Raw genomic sequence first — 19,764 nt, 5'->3', positions numbered from 1 at the left:
GCAGTGGCTCACTTCTCACTGGTATAATGAAGTCCAACAATGTGAAATGGGACCCTAACCTTAGATACTTGATAGGGGTAAGTCTTAATAATCCAGAGAGAAGTGGGAATGGGTCAGGGGAACGGGATAGAGCCCTAGTTCTACCTCCATCAAGGCATTTCAGACATGTCCCTTAGCTCTCTGGGCCTAGTTTCTCAATCTGAATGTTGACGAAAAGTGTCAGACTTTATGATCACCAAGGTCTCTTTCAGCTCTAGTCTTTCATTGTTGAGTCATGCTTTCAGGTTGCATTTTTCACTCACATCTCTAGGACTCTGCCTAGTGTTTTTGCAATTATCCTCATATCTACTCATGAGTTGTTTGAAATGCTCAGGGTTTGTTTTAGTTCTAAGAATAACAGCCTTTGCTTGACCTGCCCAGGCGGCCAAGGCAGGGTTGAGTTTGTGTTGCAGAGCTGTCCTTCCTTGGCTTACCAATCAGGGCAAGATTTGACAACAAGTCTAGAAACCGTTCCTTAAGGCTGCTGATGGGAGCACGCTGGTTTACACGCACCAGCCCACGTGCAGGATCCTTTCCTTCCCTCAGCCTCGGCGAGAGATCCTGCACAGTGTCTTCTTTAGCAGCATCTTGTTCACAGAGCTTTCACGCTAGGACTAAGGCAACACACAATATATCTTGGCCACTTTGCAAAATTAAGGGTCTGCTTTTATGTGAAGGGAAATCGTATTCCTCATTTTGAAGTTGCAAATTTAATAAATTTTTTGAAGGTTGAGAGTCCTATTGGAAAAAAACCAGCAGAGACAAAGGGTTGATGCCAAAATAAAGGTAATCTTACAAAAATGTTTTAGGTTCTAGAAACCAGTGGTGTAGGAGTAACAGGAACAGGGTGTTGCACAGTATTTACCTACAAATACTTACTGACTCCAAGGGCAATAGCAGTAAAATATTACCGCAGGGTGAAACTTACCAGTGAGATTGGATTGGACGGTCAGCAGATCTTTATTTACCCAAAGGCAAATGTATTTGATGTATTAGCCTGAACTCTCCAAGGTGGGGTGTTATATATTTATTTGCTTTTATGGGGTTACTCCCCTTGGTCTATCCTATAACTGCTGAGTGTCTGCTATTTATGGAGTCTGCTTTTTCCAAGAGAGAGCCAGCGGTTCATAGAAACATGCGGGGTTACTTAACGGTCCCACTAGTCCGAGAAGAGCCTTCTTCTATGACAGGATTCAACACAGCTAGACAGGGAAGTAGGGAAACAGGAGGCAAGAGTAATGTGTTTCTGTACCGACTTGTTACCCAGTTCTTGAATTAAAAAAAAAAATTCTGTGTTTAGTTCACTGTCTGTTAATAAGAAACTGTTATCCATTTCTTGAATAAAAATGGTTCCACTTCTGCTTCCTTAGGGCACTAATTGATTCTTCTAGTTACATACTTTCTTGAAAGACTAATCATCCTGAAGTAACTTCAAATAACTTACATAGTTAAGCTGAGTTGTTTTAATAGTGTGACAAAAGCCTTCTAATTATTTAGCCATGTAGTCTGATTGTCTTCAAAGTATGACCTATATATCTACTATTGGTGATTTCCCTCACCTCTAAAGCTCCTGGAAATTTAGATATTAATAGGCTAGTTAATAGGTTAACTTATATACTTCCAATTATATCCAGTCCTATGGAGAGCAGTGACTTAACATCTTCCTTTTAATTCATGGGAAAGGACCCATGTTCGTTGCTTCTTTGTGAAAAAAAAAGAAAAAAAGCTGCTGCTGATCACAGCCTGAAGCCATTGTTTACCTGAGGCTGCTCACTTGTGAAGAGGAAGGACAAACACAGATAGAGGCCTGGGACCAGATACCGCCCCAGGTCACCTGTTGGCTCGGTGGTTGGATCGTCAGTGTCCTTATAGTGCTTCTGTGCCACGTTGTCCATATAAGACCTCGTTCTAGACTGGAGACCCTGGAGGGCTAAATGGAGGCAAACAAAACTGAGACAGGAAGGGTTCAGAGACAGAGAAAAGGATTGAAGGAGGTGGAGGGAGAGAATACCCTCTTCCAGTTGAGGCTGCAAAATGAAGTTCCAAAGCATGTAAAAAAATCTAATACTTAGGAAGATAGCCCACAGATTCAATAGTTGAAAGATGAATTCACTCCAGAAGAAATTAAAATATAAGAACAATCTGAAAATACTTTCAACTAAGTATTATTGGGATCTTTGGAGAAATAACTAATAAATAATATCCATGTAAAGGACTAGAAATTTTGAAATAGAAATAGGCAGGAATGTGGTAAGAATAGATGTGTATTATAAAGAAAGCATTAGAAAACCTAGCAATGAAAAACAGTCAATGAAATAAAAGAATAAGCTATAGACAATTGAAAGAGTTGGTGACTTGAAGATAGTGTGAGGGTGTCAAATGAATCAAACCACAGAAGGTTGGTGATTTGGGGAAAAGAGAAGAAAGTGCAGAAATAGGGAAATCATGGCAGAGAAGCAAGATATTAAACTGTTGACTAAAACTCAGGAAAAAATACTTCTAGTATCAAGAGAAATGAGGGAAAACAAATCCCCACTTTGATAGGGCATAGTGAGACTGCAGAAAATCAAGGATGACAAGAAATTCTTAAAAGCTATAAGACGTGAACGACATATTAACCCCAAGCACTTATTAACAAGTGGAGTTTCCAGAAAACAAAGGAATAACATATTTAGAGAACTCAGGGAAAGTCATGATCACCCTAGAGCTAAACTTGCTAAACTTTCAAGTATATGAATGTGGGTGTCCATTTTTAGCCTTGTGATGGACTAGATATCCTGAATGCCCTTTTGTTAAAGCTCCTAAAATACTAGGTAGAATATGTAAAAATAACTTGAAATGTAGAATTAAGCTTGTAAGAAAGTAGGGGAAATCCTCAGTAGCCAAAACGAAGCTGAGGCATGAATCTAGAGTGGTAACCCTGTATAAAAGTTAGTACCTTCCTGGGGACAGCTACCAACAGCCCTTTATGCAGGAGGGGGGGTTATATCCATCTGACTATGTGATCTGAAAAATTAATTCACATTCGTTTTGACAGACGTAATGCAAATTCTGTGTAGAGGAGTGATGTAACTTCCACCTAGAACTTAAAATTCCCACCAAGACCTAATAGGAATGACCTCATAATCAAGACCTAATAGGAATGACCTCATAATCAAAAATCAAAATACTCAGGAATAAACAACATGGGAGAATCAGTGGGGAATCAGATAGTTGGAATTATCAGATACAGAATATAAAATAAGTTTGTTTAAAATACTTAAAGGTATAAAACTGGAAATGAAAACCTAAGCTAGGAACAACCTATCAAAAATACTTGGACAGTTTTTTTAAAGAACCAAATATTAGGTTGAACCATATAAAACTTAAATTTCATTGGTTAAAAATGGTCAAATATTGGCAAATTCATATGGTTCAACCTAATAGAATATCTAGAGGTTAAATATAAAATCACTGACATTTAAAAGTTATGGAATGGGGCAAACAGGTGAAGTAGAAGAGAGATCTGAAGAAATTACCTGGAAAAAAGCACAGAGAGGGGCTTCCCTGGTGGTGCAGTGGTTGAGAGTCCACCTGCCGATGCAGGGGACGCGGGTTCGTGCCCCGGTCTGGGAAGATCCCACATGCCACAGAGCAGCTAGGCCCGTGAGCCATGGCCGCTGAGCCTGCGCGTCCGGAGCCTGTGCTCCGCAACGGGAGAGGCCACAACAGTGAGAGGCCCGTGTGCCGCAAAAAAAAAAAAAAAAAAACACAGAGAGCAAACGAGGTATGTAAAATATGCACTGGAGATAAGAAATACAGAGGATATATTGAGAAGGTATGTATCTAAATGAAGCTGCAAAAAGAGAGCAGGTAATATTCAAAGAGATAATGGCTGAGAATATTTTGGAGTTAATGAAAAATATGAATCCTGAGAATCTGGAGTTACAACAGATCCCAAGCAGGAAAAATAAAAAAGAGATACACACCTAGACATATGGTTGGGAAGCCTTGGAACTCCAAAGACAAAGAAAATATCTCAGAAGCAATCAGAGAGAAGAGATGTATAAGAGGAACAGCAAAAACTGACAGTATTCTTCTCATTAGTAATAATGGAATATTATCTTCAGATGGTTCAGAGGAAATAACTGTCAGCCTGGAATCACATACTTAGTGAACAATATTTCAAAGATGAAACAAGGATATTTTCAGATTGTAATGGGGTCAGCAAACCATGGCCTTATAGGTGATGTGAGGATTAAGTGTGTTAATACATGTAAAGTACTCTAAAAAGAGCTTGGCCCATGGTAAGTGATCGATAAATGTTCACTACTATTATGTTAGAAATTTTAGGTGAGCAAAACCAGGAGACTTTACTATCAGCAAACTTTCACTAAAGATAATTTTTTAAAAATGTGTTTATTAAGCAGAAAACTGATCCTAGAGGGACGGTCTGAGATATAAGAATGAATACTGACCAAAGTACATTGTAAAGACAGCTATCTAAAAAAGAATCACTGACTGTGCAAGTCAATAGTAATATCTGAATGTGGATTTGAAATAGATATTGGACAACAAAGCGTTGTAAAACTGGGTCAAATGTTGATTGTGGAGTTAAAGTGATTTAAGCCCCTTGTACTATTTGTGAAGATGGAAATAATTTTGATTAACTCTAGAGATGTTAAATAGGCCCTTTAAATTTCCAAGGGTAACTCTAAGGATAAAAGATAGCAGAGGAGAAAGCAGAATAAAAAAATATAATGAACTCAACCAAACCCGTGGAAAAACAAAACAAAACAGGAATGATTAAAATAAGTATGGAAAAGTCAGGAGAAACAGAATTCTAGACAACAGTAACAGATGTGAGTAGTTCAAGAAGCCCTGTCATCTTGATCAAGAAAAGGAATAGAGATACCAAGAAACTCTAGACTTTGTTATCAGCATTTATAGTGATATATGCTATAATTTAAGGGTAAGTGCTAAAGGAGTATGAATGCTGGTTTATATATTCATTTGTCTTTTTGCATGTTAATTGAATTTATTGTAAAGTTAAAAAAATCCAATTTTTAAATTTATTTAAATTTATTTATTGTTTGACATAATGTTTTTCATTTTACACCTATTATACTTTTATTATTTTTAATGCCTTTGAGATTCCCCTTAAATTCCTTATATTTATGCTGTCTCTATTTTTGTTCTTCATAGTTCACCATAAATTTATCAATTTTATTTGTCTTTTGAACAGCCAACTTTTGTTTTCTAGTTTACTCATTTCTGTACTCATCTCTTTTTTTGTTTCCTCTCCTTTACTTTTTTTGGTCTAATATACTGTTTTTTTTAACTTCTTGAAATAGATTATTGTTTTCAGCCTTTCTTGCATTTTAATATGTACATTTAAGACATTGATTTTCTTCTAATCATGGCTTTAGCTGCATCCCACAGATTTTGACATTTCATGTTTTTTAACATACATTTAAAAATACTGTCTAATTTTCATTGTGATTTCTTCTTTGACCCATGAGTAATTTAAAAGGTTATTGCATAATTTCTAAATATTTGGGGGATTATCTAATATAGTTCCACTGTGGTCAGAAATGTGATAGACTAGGTAGCTTGAAGAACAGAAGTTTATTTTCTCACAGCTCTGGAGGCTAGAACTTTTAAGATCAAGGTGCCAGCAGGGTACCGTGTTTGATGACAGCTCTCTTCCCAGCTTGCTGACAGCCGCCTTCTCACTGTGTCCTTTTATGGCAGAAAGAGAGAGAGAGAGAGAGAGAGAGAGAGAGAGAGCAAGCTCTCTGGTTTATCTTCTTACAAGGGCACTAGTCCCATCAGGAAGGCCCCACCCTTATGGCCTCTTCTAACCCTAATTTTGACCTAAAGGCCTAATTTCCAAACACTATCACATTGGAGGTTAGGGATTCAACATATGAATTTGGGGAGGGATACAAACATTCAGTCCATAGCGTGTACTGTGTATTATTTTAATCCTTTGATTGACTTGCTTCCATTTTACTTAGGATTTATATTTCTCTTTTATTTAGAATTCAGAATACATAACCATACATAAAAAATATTTTCTTTATATACATTTGTCAGATTTTGTGCTCAGGTTTTACCGAGCTTCATAATATACATTAAAATATTTCATCCTCTTCTTTACTTTGGAACATTTTAAATAACATAGGAATTCACTTGTTTCTTAGAAACTTGTAGGTACTCAATCACACAATTAGCAAGCTCTAGTCCCTTTCTTGCATAGAACTTTTTGTAGTTGCCTAACAACATGTATTTCATCAAAATTTTCAAATGTATTATTTAGTTCTCTATGTTCTTATTAAAATTCATCTTTTTGATAAGCCAGGAGCTTAGAGAAGTATTTCACAGCTTAAATTTTTTTTATTACATATCCTTCCATTTTTCTTATATCTAACATCTCATATTTCATACATATTTGTGCTTGTTATTCAGTCTCCGTATTTGTTATATCATCATGTGAACTCTTGCCTTCATAAATTAAGATTTTACTCTTTTTGCCCTATTTGTCTTTAATACTGTTCTTCATTTTTTCTCTCAGTCACATAAGTAAAACATGTTTGTTATAGAAAGTTAGAAGTCTGAAAAATCACCTTTAGATAAACACTAATATTTTTCAAAGAACTAACTTATTTTTTCTGATAATGAATGTTTATTATAAGAAAAATCAGGAGAAAGATACTAGCAAGAATAAAGAAAATAAAAATCCTATCACTTAGAGATCATCACTGTTAACATTTCAATGTGTAATTATCCATATTCTTTTTCTGCATGCATTTATAGTGCATAAAATAGCATGGCAATTTTATGACCTATTTTCTAATAAAAATACATGAATGTATTTCCATGTCAGTAACTATATATCTACTTTACTTTCAATGGCTGCTAGCATGGTGCTTTATGAATAGACAATTATTTATTTTGCCCTTTATTATTAAATGTTTAGATGGCCTCCTTCCACTTTGTAAAATTTAATTAATTAATTAATTATTTTTTTGCTGTTACAAACTACCCTGGAGCAAGTATTTTTTTATTAATGTACATTTTAAGCATTTAAAAAGTTTTTCCTCATGATATATCTTTACAGTAACTAGTTAAAAATTCATGATTACTAAGAATTAAATATCCACAAATTAAAATAATCATTGTATACAAGTTTTTACCCATCAGACAGGCAGAGACTTTTTAAAATGATATTGTCCAGTGTTGGTGTGGCTGTAAGAAACCAGGCCGTCTCACTTGCTTTTGGTGAGAGTGTGAATTGAGAGAATCTTTTTTGAAGGCAACTTGGAAATATGTGTCATGAGCAGCTGCCCTGGGTTTTAATTTTTACAGATGTTTCATGAGAAAACCTGATTTTTCCAAGATCTTATTGGAAAGGAATCACATTTCATATACATATATATATATTATCCTAACATAAAAGAATTTTCTTAGGGATATTCTAAAGAATGAATCCAGGTGCCCTGAAAATTTCCTGAAGTGTGCTTTTAAGCATTTAAAATTCTTTTGGCACCTATATAATTCATCCTTGCCTTGGGGCTCTATTCAAAACAAAACTAAGATTTTATTATTGCTGTATGTAGGGTGGTAGGTTAGGATGGAGAGAAATGTACTCTGGACTTTCCCAACATAGGTAAAATCTTTAAACCCTTTCCTGACACTTCTTGCCTGGAAACATTGTATTTCTGGACTTGAATTGCATATGTTGATGCTGTGACTCCAGGAGCTGGATGTGGCGCGTGGAGTCTGGAAGTCCAGAGAGGAACTTGTCCATGCTCTGGTTGTTGCACAGAGTCCATTGGACACTTAATGTTGCCCACTTTTTTTTTGGTACAGGTGGCACACGGGCTCTTGGGGACCCTGCTCAGCTACCTGTGGCGTTGGAATCCAGACCCGAGAAGTGTACTGCCTGCACCCTGGGGAATCCCCCTCCCCTCCTGAGGAATGCCAAGATGAGAAGCCCCATGCCTTACAAGCATGCAATCAGTTTGATTGCCCTCCTAGCTGGCATATTGAAGAATGGCAGCAGGTATGGTAGACTGATGACTCCACGGCCGCCAGGCCGATGATTGTAAGAGCCCTGCATTGCACTAAGTTGAAGAGGGCCAAGCCCGTTGACTCACCTCCTTCTGTCTTCTCAGTGTTCCAGGACCTGTGGTGGGGGAACTCAGAATCGCAGGGTCACCTGTCAGCAGCTGTTAACGGATGGCAGCTTTCTGAGTCTCTCAGATGAATTGTGTCAAGGACCCAAGGCATCTTCTCATAAGTCCTGTGCCAGAACAGACTGTCCTCCGCATCTAACCGTGGGAGACTGGTCAAAGGTAAGGGCCATTGCAAACTTTACAGTCCCTTCTTTTCTGCGCCTCCCTTTTTTCAGCCTTTCGCTATTTCCTCCCTGAGATGAGAGCTGGGGCTAGTTTGAGGTGAGTGGAATGTCTAGGGTGCAAAATTTCAGGAGGCACTTACTCACTGTCTGGGTTGTGTAAGTGCCCTGGTCCAGACCTACACATAATGATCCGTTTTCAGTTTTTACTCAATATTACTTAAACTGTACTCAATACGTTTCTCCTAAACCAAATCCCATTACTTCTTTCTTTTGGAAGAACCAAAGTCATTGTATCCCAGGATTAACTCAAAATCAGTTTGGTTCTTCTCTGCCTTAGGTCTCCTTATATAGAATTATTTATTAAACCCTGACATTTCAACTTTCTGAAAATTTTTCACACCTTTACTTCCTTGGCATTCCGTTGATACCATTGCTGATTTTACCATTTACCCTCTCAAGTTCACGTGAATTGCAATAAGCAGAATTCCAAACTATCATTTTAGTGCTGCCAGGACTTATTAGAGTCTAGTAGCAATGCCTCATTTTTCACGTGGGGAAAATTAAACCCAAACAGCTGAAATAAGCTGCAAGGTAGGAGCAGAACCCACGCCTTTTAACCTTATCCCGAGGGTTCTCTCTTAGATATTACACTGCCTACCAGATCCCCGGCCTCTGTACCACTCTCTCATCTCCACACCATCTAACACCTCAAAGTATTCCCATCACTGCGTCCATCAAGTCACCTCCTACAGCTTGGAAAAATCAACTTTCAGTTCCCCAGAATACCTCGCAGGGCTTTCCTTGAACTGATGGGACTCATCTTCCAGCCCCCTTTATTCTTTTTTTTTTACATCTTTATTGGAGTAGAATTGCTTTACAATGGTGTGTTAGTTTCTGCTTCATAACAAAGTGAATCAGTTATACATATACATATATTCCCACATCTCTTCCCTCTTGTGTCTCTCTGGGCTTTCTATCCTGTTCCATTGATCTATCTTACTGTTCTTGTGCCAGTACCATACTGTCTTGATTACTGTAGATTTGTAATATAGTCTGAAGTCCGGAAACCTGATTGCTCCAGCTCCGTTTTTGGTTCTCAAGATTGCTTTGGCTATTCGGGGTCTTTTGTGTTTCCATACAAATTGTGAAATTTTTTGTTCTAGTTCTGTGAAAAATGCCAGTGGTAGTTTGATAGGGATTGCATTGAATCTATAGATTGCTTTGGGTAGTAGAGTCATTTTCACAATGTTGATTCTTCCAATCCAAGAACATGGTATATCTCTCCATCTATTTGTATCATCTTTAATTTCTTTCATCAGTGTCTTATAATTTTCTGCATACAGGTCTTTTGTCTCCTTAGGTAGGTTTATTCCTAGACATTTTATTCTTTTTGTTGCAATGTAAATGGGAGTGTTTGTTGCAGCACCAAGAGCCTTTCATCCACACAGCTCAGAATAAAAGGGAGAAAATGTAGAAAGAAAGAATTGGTAGAAGTAGAAAGAAAGGAAGAATGAAAGAAAGAAAGAAAGAAAAAGAAAGAAAGGAGTGAGTGAGGGAGGTAGGGAGGAAGGAGGGAAGAAAGGAAAAAAGGAAAGAAAGAAAGAAGATAAAGTAAAATAAAATAAAGTTATTAAAATAAAAAATAATTATTCGGGGGCTCTGGCTCACTCAGGGCGGCGGGAGGGAGGGGCACGGAGTGCGGGGCGGGCCTGCGGCAGCAGAGACCGGCGTGACGTTGCACCAGCCTGAAGCGCGCCGTGCGTTCTCCCAGAGGAGTTGTTCCTGGATCCCGGGACCCTGGCAGTGGCGGGCTGCACAGGCTCCCCGGAAGGGTGGTGTGGATAGTGACCTGTGCTCGCACACAGGCTTCTTGGTGGCGGCAGCAGCAGCCTTAGCGTCTCATGCACGTCTCTAGGGTCCGCGCTTTTAGCCGCGGCTCGCGACCATCTCTGGAGCTCCTTTAAGCAGCGCTCTTAATCCCCTCTCTTCGCGCACCAGGAAACAAAGAGGGAAGAAAAAGTCTTTTCCCTCTTTGGCAGCAGCCCCCTTTATTCTTATTCCAGCTCTTTCTTCCAGTGTTGCTGCATCTTTACTGTCTATAGGCTGAGGTTTTAGCAAAGGTTCTGAAGCAGGTAGTTGAGGTCTGTAATGAGGGTCCTCTAATCTCCAGTCGCTGCCCCAAACGTGTATCTTCTGGGATCAGAGGGGCAGTCTAACCTTAGAAATAATCTCAAGAAATAAGAAAGGACAGTAACTGACATTTATGAACTTTCCTGAGTCCTAAATTCAGTGATGGTATGGTTGCAACCTATTGTATGATACCACTCCCATCTCATCCTAACGACGGCCCTGGGAGCTGATGTATCCATTTCTGTAGATGAGAAAACAGAGGTACATTCAGACTGAAGTCGCCTTCCCAAGGGTAGAGCTGGGATTCAAACCTGCGTTTGTGTGACCCAAGTTTAGTATAAACTGTGTACACTCATGTCTCTCATGCAAGAACAGGAGCTTTTGAGCCAAACAGACCCATGATGGAACCTACAAGCTTTAATGCCTGCAGGTGACCTCGTTCCATATCCTTAACCTGTGTGAGCCTCCATTTTCCCTTCTTTTAACACAGTGGTTGTTCTGAGGATAACATGAGATATTAGGTATGGAAACACCTAACCGAGTGGACCCTTCCCATCCCCCTGAGCATCCTTCTAGCATAGGTTGGATTGACAGTACTTTTATCTGCATGTTCTACAGTTTTATATTTTTCCTGTTTTAACTGTCTAGCTCAATTAAGTGCTAGTATGTATAAACTATCTTAACTGACAAGCCACAAGACATGGTCCTCGTCCAGGTCACTGAGGGTCTACCTAAATGTTTCCCCAAACCCTCATTAAATGCTTCCGGTTACTGTCTCCATAAGGTTAGGGGCAGAACTTCAGGGAGGGGATAGCCACGCATTTGTGGAGAGAACTCTTGGCATCGTGAATGCTTGGTCACCTTACTGCACTCAGTGTGACACCGGGACCAGCCAAATGGGCATCTTTTTAGAAGCTGGGAACTTGTGAGAGATGATGCTCTCAAGTCCCACCCTGACCTGAGGAATGAGAACCTGCATTTGAACAAGGTCCCCAGGTGCTGTCAGGCACATTACCTTTTGAGAAGCATTTCTCCACCTGCCCCTCATCCTTGGGAGGGCTGCTTAGCCCTTCAGTGTGTCCAAAGTAGGGATGGCTCTGGGAAATAACTTCTCTGAGCAAGTGCTACCATAACCCAAGAGGAAGAGGCAGGAAAAGGGAAAGACAAGGCGTGAGCGGATGCAGCCCAGGAGCATCTAGAACCCCTGCCGTGCTCTAAAATACCACACCCTCCTCACCTCTTTTCTTATTTCCTCTGAGAGAAAAGAGGCCTTCACAGTTCCATCCTACCTCCTAAACAAACTCTTCTCACTGGCCTTTTAGAGGAGAGCCTGGGGCTGACATCCTTGCTTTCCTCTCCTGTCCATTCCCTCTGTGAATAACGGAATTTGTAGTTGCTGGGTATGTTTCACTGAATGAACACCCTTTACCATGTTTACTCAGGCTTGCCTTGTGTCTTTGCTCTTGTTACCCTCAAATCCTGGGCCCAGCTCTAAGCTTCCCTCCTCTGTGAAGTCTTCCACTCCCTAAAATCATACAGCATTTCCCAGCTTTAACTCATAATGACCCCAGGTTTTCTTTTTTATTGCGTTTTAATGGGGAGCTACTTCCTGAGCATCCACGTGGTCTTCTCATCTGGCCTATAGCATCCTTGAGGCCAGCGGCCATGAGATTGCTGACAGGTCCTTGGGCCCTATAGACCTCTGAGCAGGTAAATCCTCTTCCTCAAGAGCGTTTGCAAAGACAGGGGAAATGCAAAATGGTGTTGAAGTAGTGAGCTGTAGTAAAGCTCAGGCCAGCTAACAGAGGACAGGAAAATCATTCACTGGAAGAGATTTTGCTGGAAGAAAGAGGAGGAGACAGAAGAGTTTAGCCACGTGAGCTGGGCTGGACCTGAGGCAGATCAGTTTCCTAGGCGACCATTCACCAAGGCGAGAGCAAGCTTGTACACACTCCAAGAGGTCAGCCCAAGCACAGTCAGGACATCTTCCTGCTCCTAGCCAAGGCCACATCTCCAGGACACCTGCATGTGGGAGGAGGAGCAGGTGTGCCCACGTGCACAGGAAAGCAGAGCCAGCGTTCAGACTTGGGTCCAGTTAGGCCCACGTGTCGCCCAGCAGTTTGTGTTTCCTACGGAATTCAGCTTTTCTCTTGATGGTTGAAATTTTCTCTCATTTCTGAGTTGCTTTGTTTTGGCAGAGACTCTGATGCCAAATTGCCACCATCCCTAAAGCTTTTTGCCAGGCTCGTCCCTCTGGCATGGGATGGCTCATTCCAGGGCAGCCATCAATCTTGTGGTTCTGGATGAGGCCCTTCCACTTTGGAACTGGCCACTACCCCTGAACCCAGAAAGACTGAAAAGCCACACCAGAATTTCTGCTTTTCGCCGAGCCAGGCCTCTTAGGCTGCATCTGGAATACTCCTCTCTCCCCGACACGAGCTCTATTCATGACATGTTTGGGCTTTGTTCATTCATTGGCTCATTCCTTTTCCTTGATTTCCTTAGATCTGAACCCAGTTTTAGGCAGAAAGGAACCTTCAATTCTTACACTGCTTTTCTAGTTATCAAAAAGGAGCATTGGCTTCCCTGGTGGCGCAGTGGTAGAGAATCTGCCTGCCAATGCAGGGGACACAGGTTCGAGCCCTAGTCCGGGAAGATCCCACATGCCGCAAGGCAGCTAAACCCGTGTGCCACAACTACTGAGCCTGCGCACTAGGGCCTGCGAGCCACAACTACCGAGCCTGTGTGCCACAATTGCTGAAGCCCACACGCCTGGAGCCCGTGCTCCACAAAAGGAGAAGCCACCACAATGAGAAGCCCGTGCATTGCAACGAAGAGTAGCCCCTGCTCGCCACAACTAGAGAAAGCCCACGCACAGCAACAAAGACCCAACGTAGCCAAAAATAAATAAATTACATAAATAAATAAATTTGAAAAAAAAAAAAAGGAGCATCGACACTTATATGGGGCAGTCTTCCCTAAAGGTGGATTTCTTCAATCCCTTGTGGACGGTTTTGTGACCCTATTCCTTTGACTGAAATCCAGTAGCCTCTCCTCATTCTTTGTTCTCTCTGCTTTGATGGAGCATTTGGCCATTTTGTCCACTTTCATCATTCTCCTTCAGGGCGTTTCTTGGTGTTATTTATTTTTCCTACTTACCCGACTGCATCTTTTCTATTGGTTTGCCTTCTTCCAAATCTCCAAAAAGCTCAGTATTTGACCCTTTGATTTTTATCACTGCATTTTTCCTCCATCGATGATTCTGTGGTGGGACTTCTTCTCTGACTTCTGTAGGTGACTCTCTGTCTCCAGGAGCAGTTTCTGACTTTCTCTTCAGTACCTGTCCTTAGCTCCCCAAGTAGGATGTATCCTCATTATGGGAAAGCAAAGGGACACCCTCTTCATTCCCAGCCAGCTCCGCCACCTACTTCCTGTCCCCGTCAGTGCACCAGCATCTTTCCAACACTTCTGATCATCTCTGACTTTGCCTCCTGTATTCAGTTACCTATACCTGCCAACTCTTCAATTCTTGAAATATGTCCATATGCTAAGTAAAAAGGGAAAGATCTCTATACATGAGACATTTTACAAAGTACAGCTCAAGATATGTCCAGGACACATGGATTTCCAAATATGGCTTTCCAGTTTTCAATAGATTTATTAATTATGACTCAGCAAGGCAGTAATGTGTTGGAGCCAGTTCATACTAGCTTTCGAGAACCAATTGTGATCTCTTCCTACCTTGTATTCAATGACATTTGGACGACAGCTTGAAATCAGCCCTGATGGGAATATTTACACCACAGAAATTGGCAAATGTTACAATCAGGGCCCTCTTTTCCATGAACCTGTTGTGAAACATTTACTAGCACACAACTGCATGAAAGGGATATTCACACACACACACACACACACAATCTTATCAACAAGACAGTTTCAGCTTATTGATAAATCAGGTACTTAGGATAGAAATGCTCTTATTTGTTGACTGAAATAAATAGACTTGTAGAATCTTCTTCTAAATGAGTATGCCTATTGCCACAGCTCAGCATCTTCACAGTCATTTACTGAGCACTGCTATGATTGATTACTCCAGGTACCAGGAATCTGAGACAATCAAGAATACAGTCTTCAATGAGCTCACAGTTGAATGAGGCAGACCGATGAAAAAAATTGTATATAAAGTCCAATAAAGTTGTCCCGTCTACAGAAATAAGTGAAAATTGAGGGGAAACATCTGAGTCTGCCTGAGTCCCAGGAAAGTGTTGTAGAAAATGCAGCTTTAGAGTTTGGTCTAAAGGATGAGACCCGATTAGAGTCCTGAGAAAAGAAAACCGAAACAATGTAACAGAACAAAACTATAAATAAAAGATTCCAAGCACCACACTGAAAGGGAACACCATATACCTGGGAAAATTGACCCAGAATGGTCAATATCAAGACATACTCTACTAAAGACACTGGATGTTAAAGATTAAAGAATAATGTGTTAGTGTTTCTAGGCAAAAGGACCAAGTCACTTACTAGGGAAAGAAAATCAGGTTAGCGTCAGACTTCGCAGCAATACCACTTCACAGTAGAAAACAATGGAGCAACATCTTTAATGTACTAAAAGAGGAAATGTGAACCAAGGATTTTCTGTCCTGCCCAACTGATCTTCAAGTTTGGAGGTCGCAGGCAAATAGTTCCAAAGTTACAAGAACTCAGGGTATGTTGTTCCCATGAGCTCTTCCAGAGGAATCTACCATATTTCTATGGAATAAATCATAGAAGCTTTGGCATAAAGTTGCTGTTTCGTGAGTCATAATTAATGGCACTGGTTCTGTCCTCTCTGCTGTCTCAGCTGTGAACCTTCTCTAATGGCACGCTAACCTTGAACTTAGCAGATACAAGGTCAAGTGAGACCTCCATCCAGAAGAGGGGTTTACAAATGGTCTTCCCATTCATAATGGGGAGAAATGGCTTATGAGTGGTGATTGGCAATTATGTAACTACTGTTTTTATATTCTGTGGAAAACTCCTAGATGATGATTTGATGTGTTAAAAAAATACATCATAAGTTGCTAAATGGTAATTTTTAATTATTTGTTCAAAAGCTTACAAAAAGCTTCCCTCTGTACTGAAAAACTATTATTATTATTATTTTTTTTTTTTTTTGCGGTACACGGGCCTCTCACTGCTGTGGCCTCTCCCGTTGCGGAGCACAGGCTCCGGACACGCAGGCTCAGCGGCCATGGCTCACGGGCCCAGCCCCTCCTCGGCATGTGGGATCTTCCCAGACCGGGGTACGAACCCGTGTCCCCTGCATCGGCAGGCGGACTCTCAACCACTGCGCCACCAGGGAAGCCCTGAAAAACTATTAATAATTAGGGCTTTCTGTTAAAGAGGACAATAAAGGCATTTAAAAAAATTCCATTCCCCTTCTGTGAAACCCAACAAAATACCCACAAAGAGGATGAAAGAGCAGGAACATCCTGTCTTTAATGAACAATGAAATGGCCACAAACCCAAACTATCAATTATGAGATACACCTGCCAAAGACCGTAAAATCTGTACCAAAATGAGGGAGGGAAGGCTGAGGGATGACAAAGATTTCCTCAGGCACGAGCAGGATATAGATTTCCCTAGGAGTAAGTGTGATGGTCCTGAAAGGCCTACTCAACGGTTCTTTGATTGCAGACACTAGATGGGGGACCATGCGCTGCCCCTGAAAACACTGTGATTGTCCCTGCAGAGCCGTGGGGGAGATGGAGCTGCAGGAGAAGCCACATGTTTAGGCCTCCCAGCCAAGGAAGGCTGCAGAAATGGAGTGATGTGGAGGAAGGAGGGCAGCAATCACTGGATGATTACACAGTGAACAAGTTACTTAAGAGGCTGTTCCCTGAGTCACACCGACCCTTCCAATGCCAACATCTGAAGAGATATATGGGCAAAGGAAATAAAAATTTGGTGACAGACTGTTGAAGACAGCCAATTTACAGAAATACCCTAGCTCGTTCCCCAAACCCGTGGTATTCCCAAACAGCCAGCTGCGTTTAAAAAGCTCCGGCAAGAGGGAGGAGCTATGGGAACGTATGTATATGTATAACTGATTCACTTTGTTATAAAGCAGAAACTAACACACCATTGTAAAGCAATTATACGCCAATAAAGATGTAAAAAAAAAAAAAGCTCCAGCATAAAAACTATGCATCAAAACTGGGGGAAAAAAATTGAAGGGGAAGAAAGAAGTTAAGGTGTGGGGAAAGGAACAGGAAGCAAGAGTCATAGGAACAGCATAGTATCACAAAGGTATTACCCAGAGAAAAGTTCTGAAAAACAGGCTCCATATTCCCAAGGAAATTATAGTCATGATGTCTGGGGGGAAAGTGGCTTTAAAATGAGGTTTGAGTTCAGAAAGAGATTATGAGTCAACAGAAGGAGATGAAAAGACAACTTGGAATAGTCAGGGAAAAAAAGTGAAAAGAAGAACTTTAGACAGCAGACGTAAAAGTTACTTTACAAGCAACAAAAAGTAATTAAAACGACTGGAAACAGAGAGCTATGGTATACAAGCTGGAATAACTCATGTAAAATGATATGAAAAAGAGTAAGATGTAAAATTGGTTTTTAGAGGCAATGATGGATATGGAAAGGCAGAGAGGAGATTAGACATAAGTGTGATTGGTATTTGTGAGAAGAACAAAACGAATGGAACAGAAAAATATTCAGAGATAAGGGGAATTAGTTTCCTTTAATAAAAGCTTTAATTTGCAAGTCATAATGGTATACCACGTGCCACTAAAGTATGACCCACTAAGACATAGCCTGCTTAGGTGCTGAACTTCATTGGTAAAGAAAGGAGCCAAAGGCCTCTGAGCATAAAAGGCAAACAAATAAACAACAAAAATTCCCTGCTTGGCCTCCTCCACCTTCACAGTAGCATTAGATGCAAGAAGACAGTGAAGCAGTGTCTGCACAGTTCAAAAGGAAAGGAAGTGTGACCCAGGTGTTTTCTCTTCATCCTGTTTGTTCTTCATGTGGAAAGGCAAGAGAGGCAGTCAGAGCACACATACCCATAAGCCCGTCTCGAAAACCTTGCAGGGCCATGATGAAGCATCAAGATGACTAAAGATAAAAAATCCAGGAAGGCACAGATGCTGGTGAAAAAAGATGGAAGCTGGATCGTAAATTCATTTACAGAATTAAGAGTAATCAACCAGCAATTGCATCTCAGAACAGAACGTAAATATCAGAAAATCTTGACGTTAGCTAAATAATTTAACAAAAACAAATTGAATGTTGCACAGGAAAGATGGGTGAGAGGAAATGTAAATGTGCTTACCAGATACTCTCGTTAAGTCAAAATATGTCAGTAAAAATAACTACCCAAACCTCTTGTTGGTTTCTTTCATCTTCTTTCTTAACTTCGGAGAGTTCTTTTGGGAATTAATCACTTAATAGTGGAAAAAAATCTGCCATTCAGCAACTCTTTTAATCTTATTTTAGTTTATTTTTTTCTAATATACCTAATAAAATTGCAGTAAAATTTTAAATTAAAATTGCATGTACACATGTAATTATGACTACCAAATATCAATGTTATAGACACAGTGATTATCAAATATTAATGTTCTTTTACGTAGAGCAGTTTGGGTGTTTTTTAAAACAAAAACTTTCCTTTTATACTTTTCTACTCCTTGAATTCTTGATCATGGGTGTATGTCATTTTTTAATTTTAATTTTTTTTTAGTGAACTATAATTGGCATATAATATATTCGTTTCAGGTGTGCAACATGGTGATTCAATGTTTGTGTACATTATGAAAAGATCACCACGATAATTCTAGTCACCATACAAAGTTAATACCATATTATTGTCTATATTATGTCAGTTTTTAAAAAGCAAAGTCATCCTACTATATTAATAAATAGCTAAAAAATAAAATAGATTAGACATCTAAAAAATAAATTAGACATCAATTACAAGACCATAAAACCGCACGATAATAAATCACTAGAAATTAGTTACTATCTCAGAAAGAAAGAAAGAAGAAAGTAAGGAGGAAGGGAAGGAAGGGAGGGAAGAAGGGGAGAGAGAAAAGAAAAGGCAGAGGGGAGGGGAGGGGAGTGATGGGGAGTGGTGGGGTGAGGGAAAATCTCCATCTCCTAAAAGATGTCCAAGCCTAGGAAATGCTTACTTATTGGTGCACCCATACGTAACACCCCTCCTGTTTCACTGTAGGAGACGTTGCTGTTGCTGCAGGGGATGTGTCTGCTCACACTCCGTTTGACTCTGTCGCCCAATTCTCATTACAGTGTTCTGTCAGTTGTGGTGTTGGAACCCAGCGGAGACAGCAGGTATGCCAAAGGCTGACGGCCAAAGGCCGGCGTGTCCCCCTCAGTGAGACCGTGTGCAGGCATCTTCCTGGGCCCCCTCTTGCGAGATCTTGCCGAATGCCTGTGTGCAGGAGTAAGTATGGAAAGTCCACGCTTCACCAGATATGCCGATTCTGTTCCTCTCCCCGTGTGGCTTCATCTTCTATAGAGCAACACGTTTCTAATCTGTAGGTAAAGCAAATCAAGCAGAATTCAGGATTGTTATAAGCGGCAAATGGTATAATATTGAAGACCAAGATACAGCTCTAAGAAAAGTCAGTTTGAAGAAATATCCATCCGCTTAACAAATGCATCCTGTGTATATACATACATATACGTACATATATGTATGTACGTATATGTATGTATATATACTAAGTTTACCAGAAACTTTCCTGAAGAAACTTACCAAGTAAGAAAAATGATAGTAACTTTAAAAAATGTCATAGCATTCATGGCGTTTATTGAGCACTTACTCTGTGGAGTTCCTTGCAGGCATTATTGCACTGTCTTATTTAGTCCCCAGCAACATTGTGAGCCAGGTATTATCCCCATTGAGAGATGAGGCATCCAAGACGTAGAGAAGGTCCGAGATTTGACCAAGGATCTGTAGCTGCCATTTGGGCCTCTTGGCCTCTTTGACCACAAATCTGTCTGATTCCTGAGCCCACGCTCTTAGCCACCTCTCTGTGGTGATTCATAGACAACATTCTTTCTTTTTCCCCGGGAACTCTTTGAGAACAAGTTTTCAAAATCTTGAGATTCCAAAGATTCGAGATCCCCAAGTTTTATCGTATCCTGGAATTCAAGGATGTCTGTGGCGTGTGGCTCAGTGTCATGCTTCAAGCTGCTTACCTGTCTGATTTTTATTAATTGTGGGTGGTTGCCTAGC

The 19,764-nt window shown here is 40.4% G+C and overlaps 1 protein-coding gene across 1 annotated transcript in view; it reads left to right on the top strand.

Moving 5' to 3' along the window:
* ADAMTSL3 (ADAMTS like 3) overlaps positions 1 to 19,764 on the top strand; it is a 358,752-nt gene that overhangs the window by 270,901 nt on the left and 68,087 nt on the right. The window contains 3 exon segments of the mRNA XM_024742722.1: positions 7,894 to 8,086; positions 8,199 to 8,378; positions 18,813 to 18,966. Coding sequence (XP_024598490.1) covers positions 7,894 to 8,086; positions 8,199 to 8,378; positions 18,813 to 18,966 — 527 coding nt within the window.

The sequence above is a fragment of the Neophocaena asiaeorientalis genome, unplaced genomic scaffold, assembly GCF_003031525.2.
Source record: "Neophocaena asiaeorientalis asiaeorientalis breed wild unplaced genomic scaffold, Neophocaena_asiaeorientalis_V1.1 scaffold155, whole genome shotgun sequence".
Lineage (NCBI taxonomy): Eukaryota > Metazoa > Chordata > Mammalia > Artiodactyla > Phocoenidae > Neophocaena > Neophocaena asiaeorientalis.
This window is presented reverse-complemented; position numbering and strand designations above follow the sequence as displayed.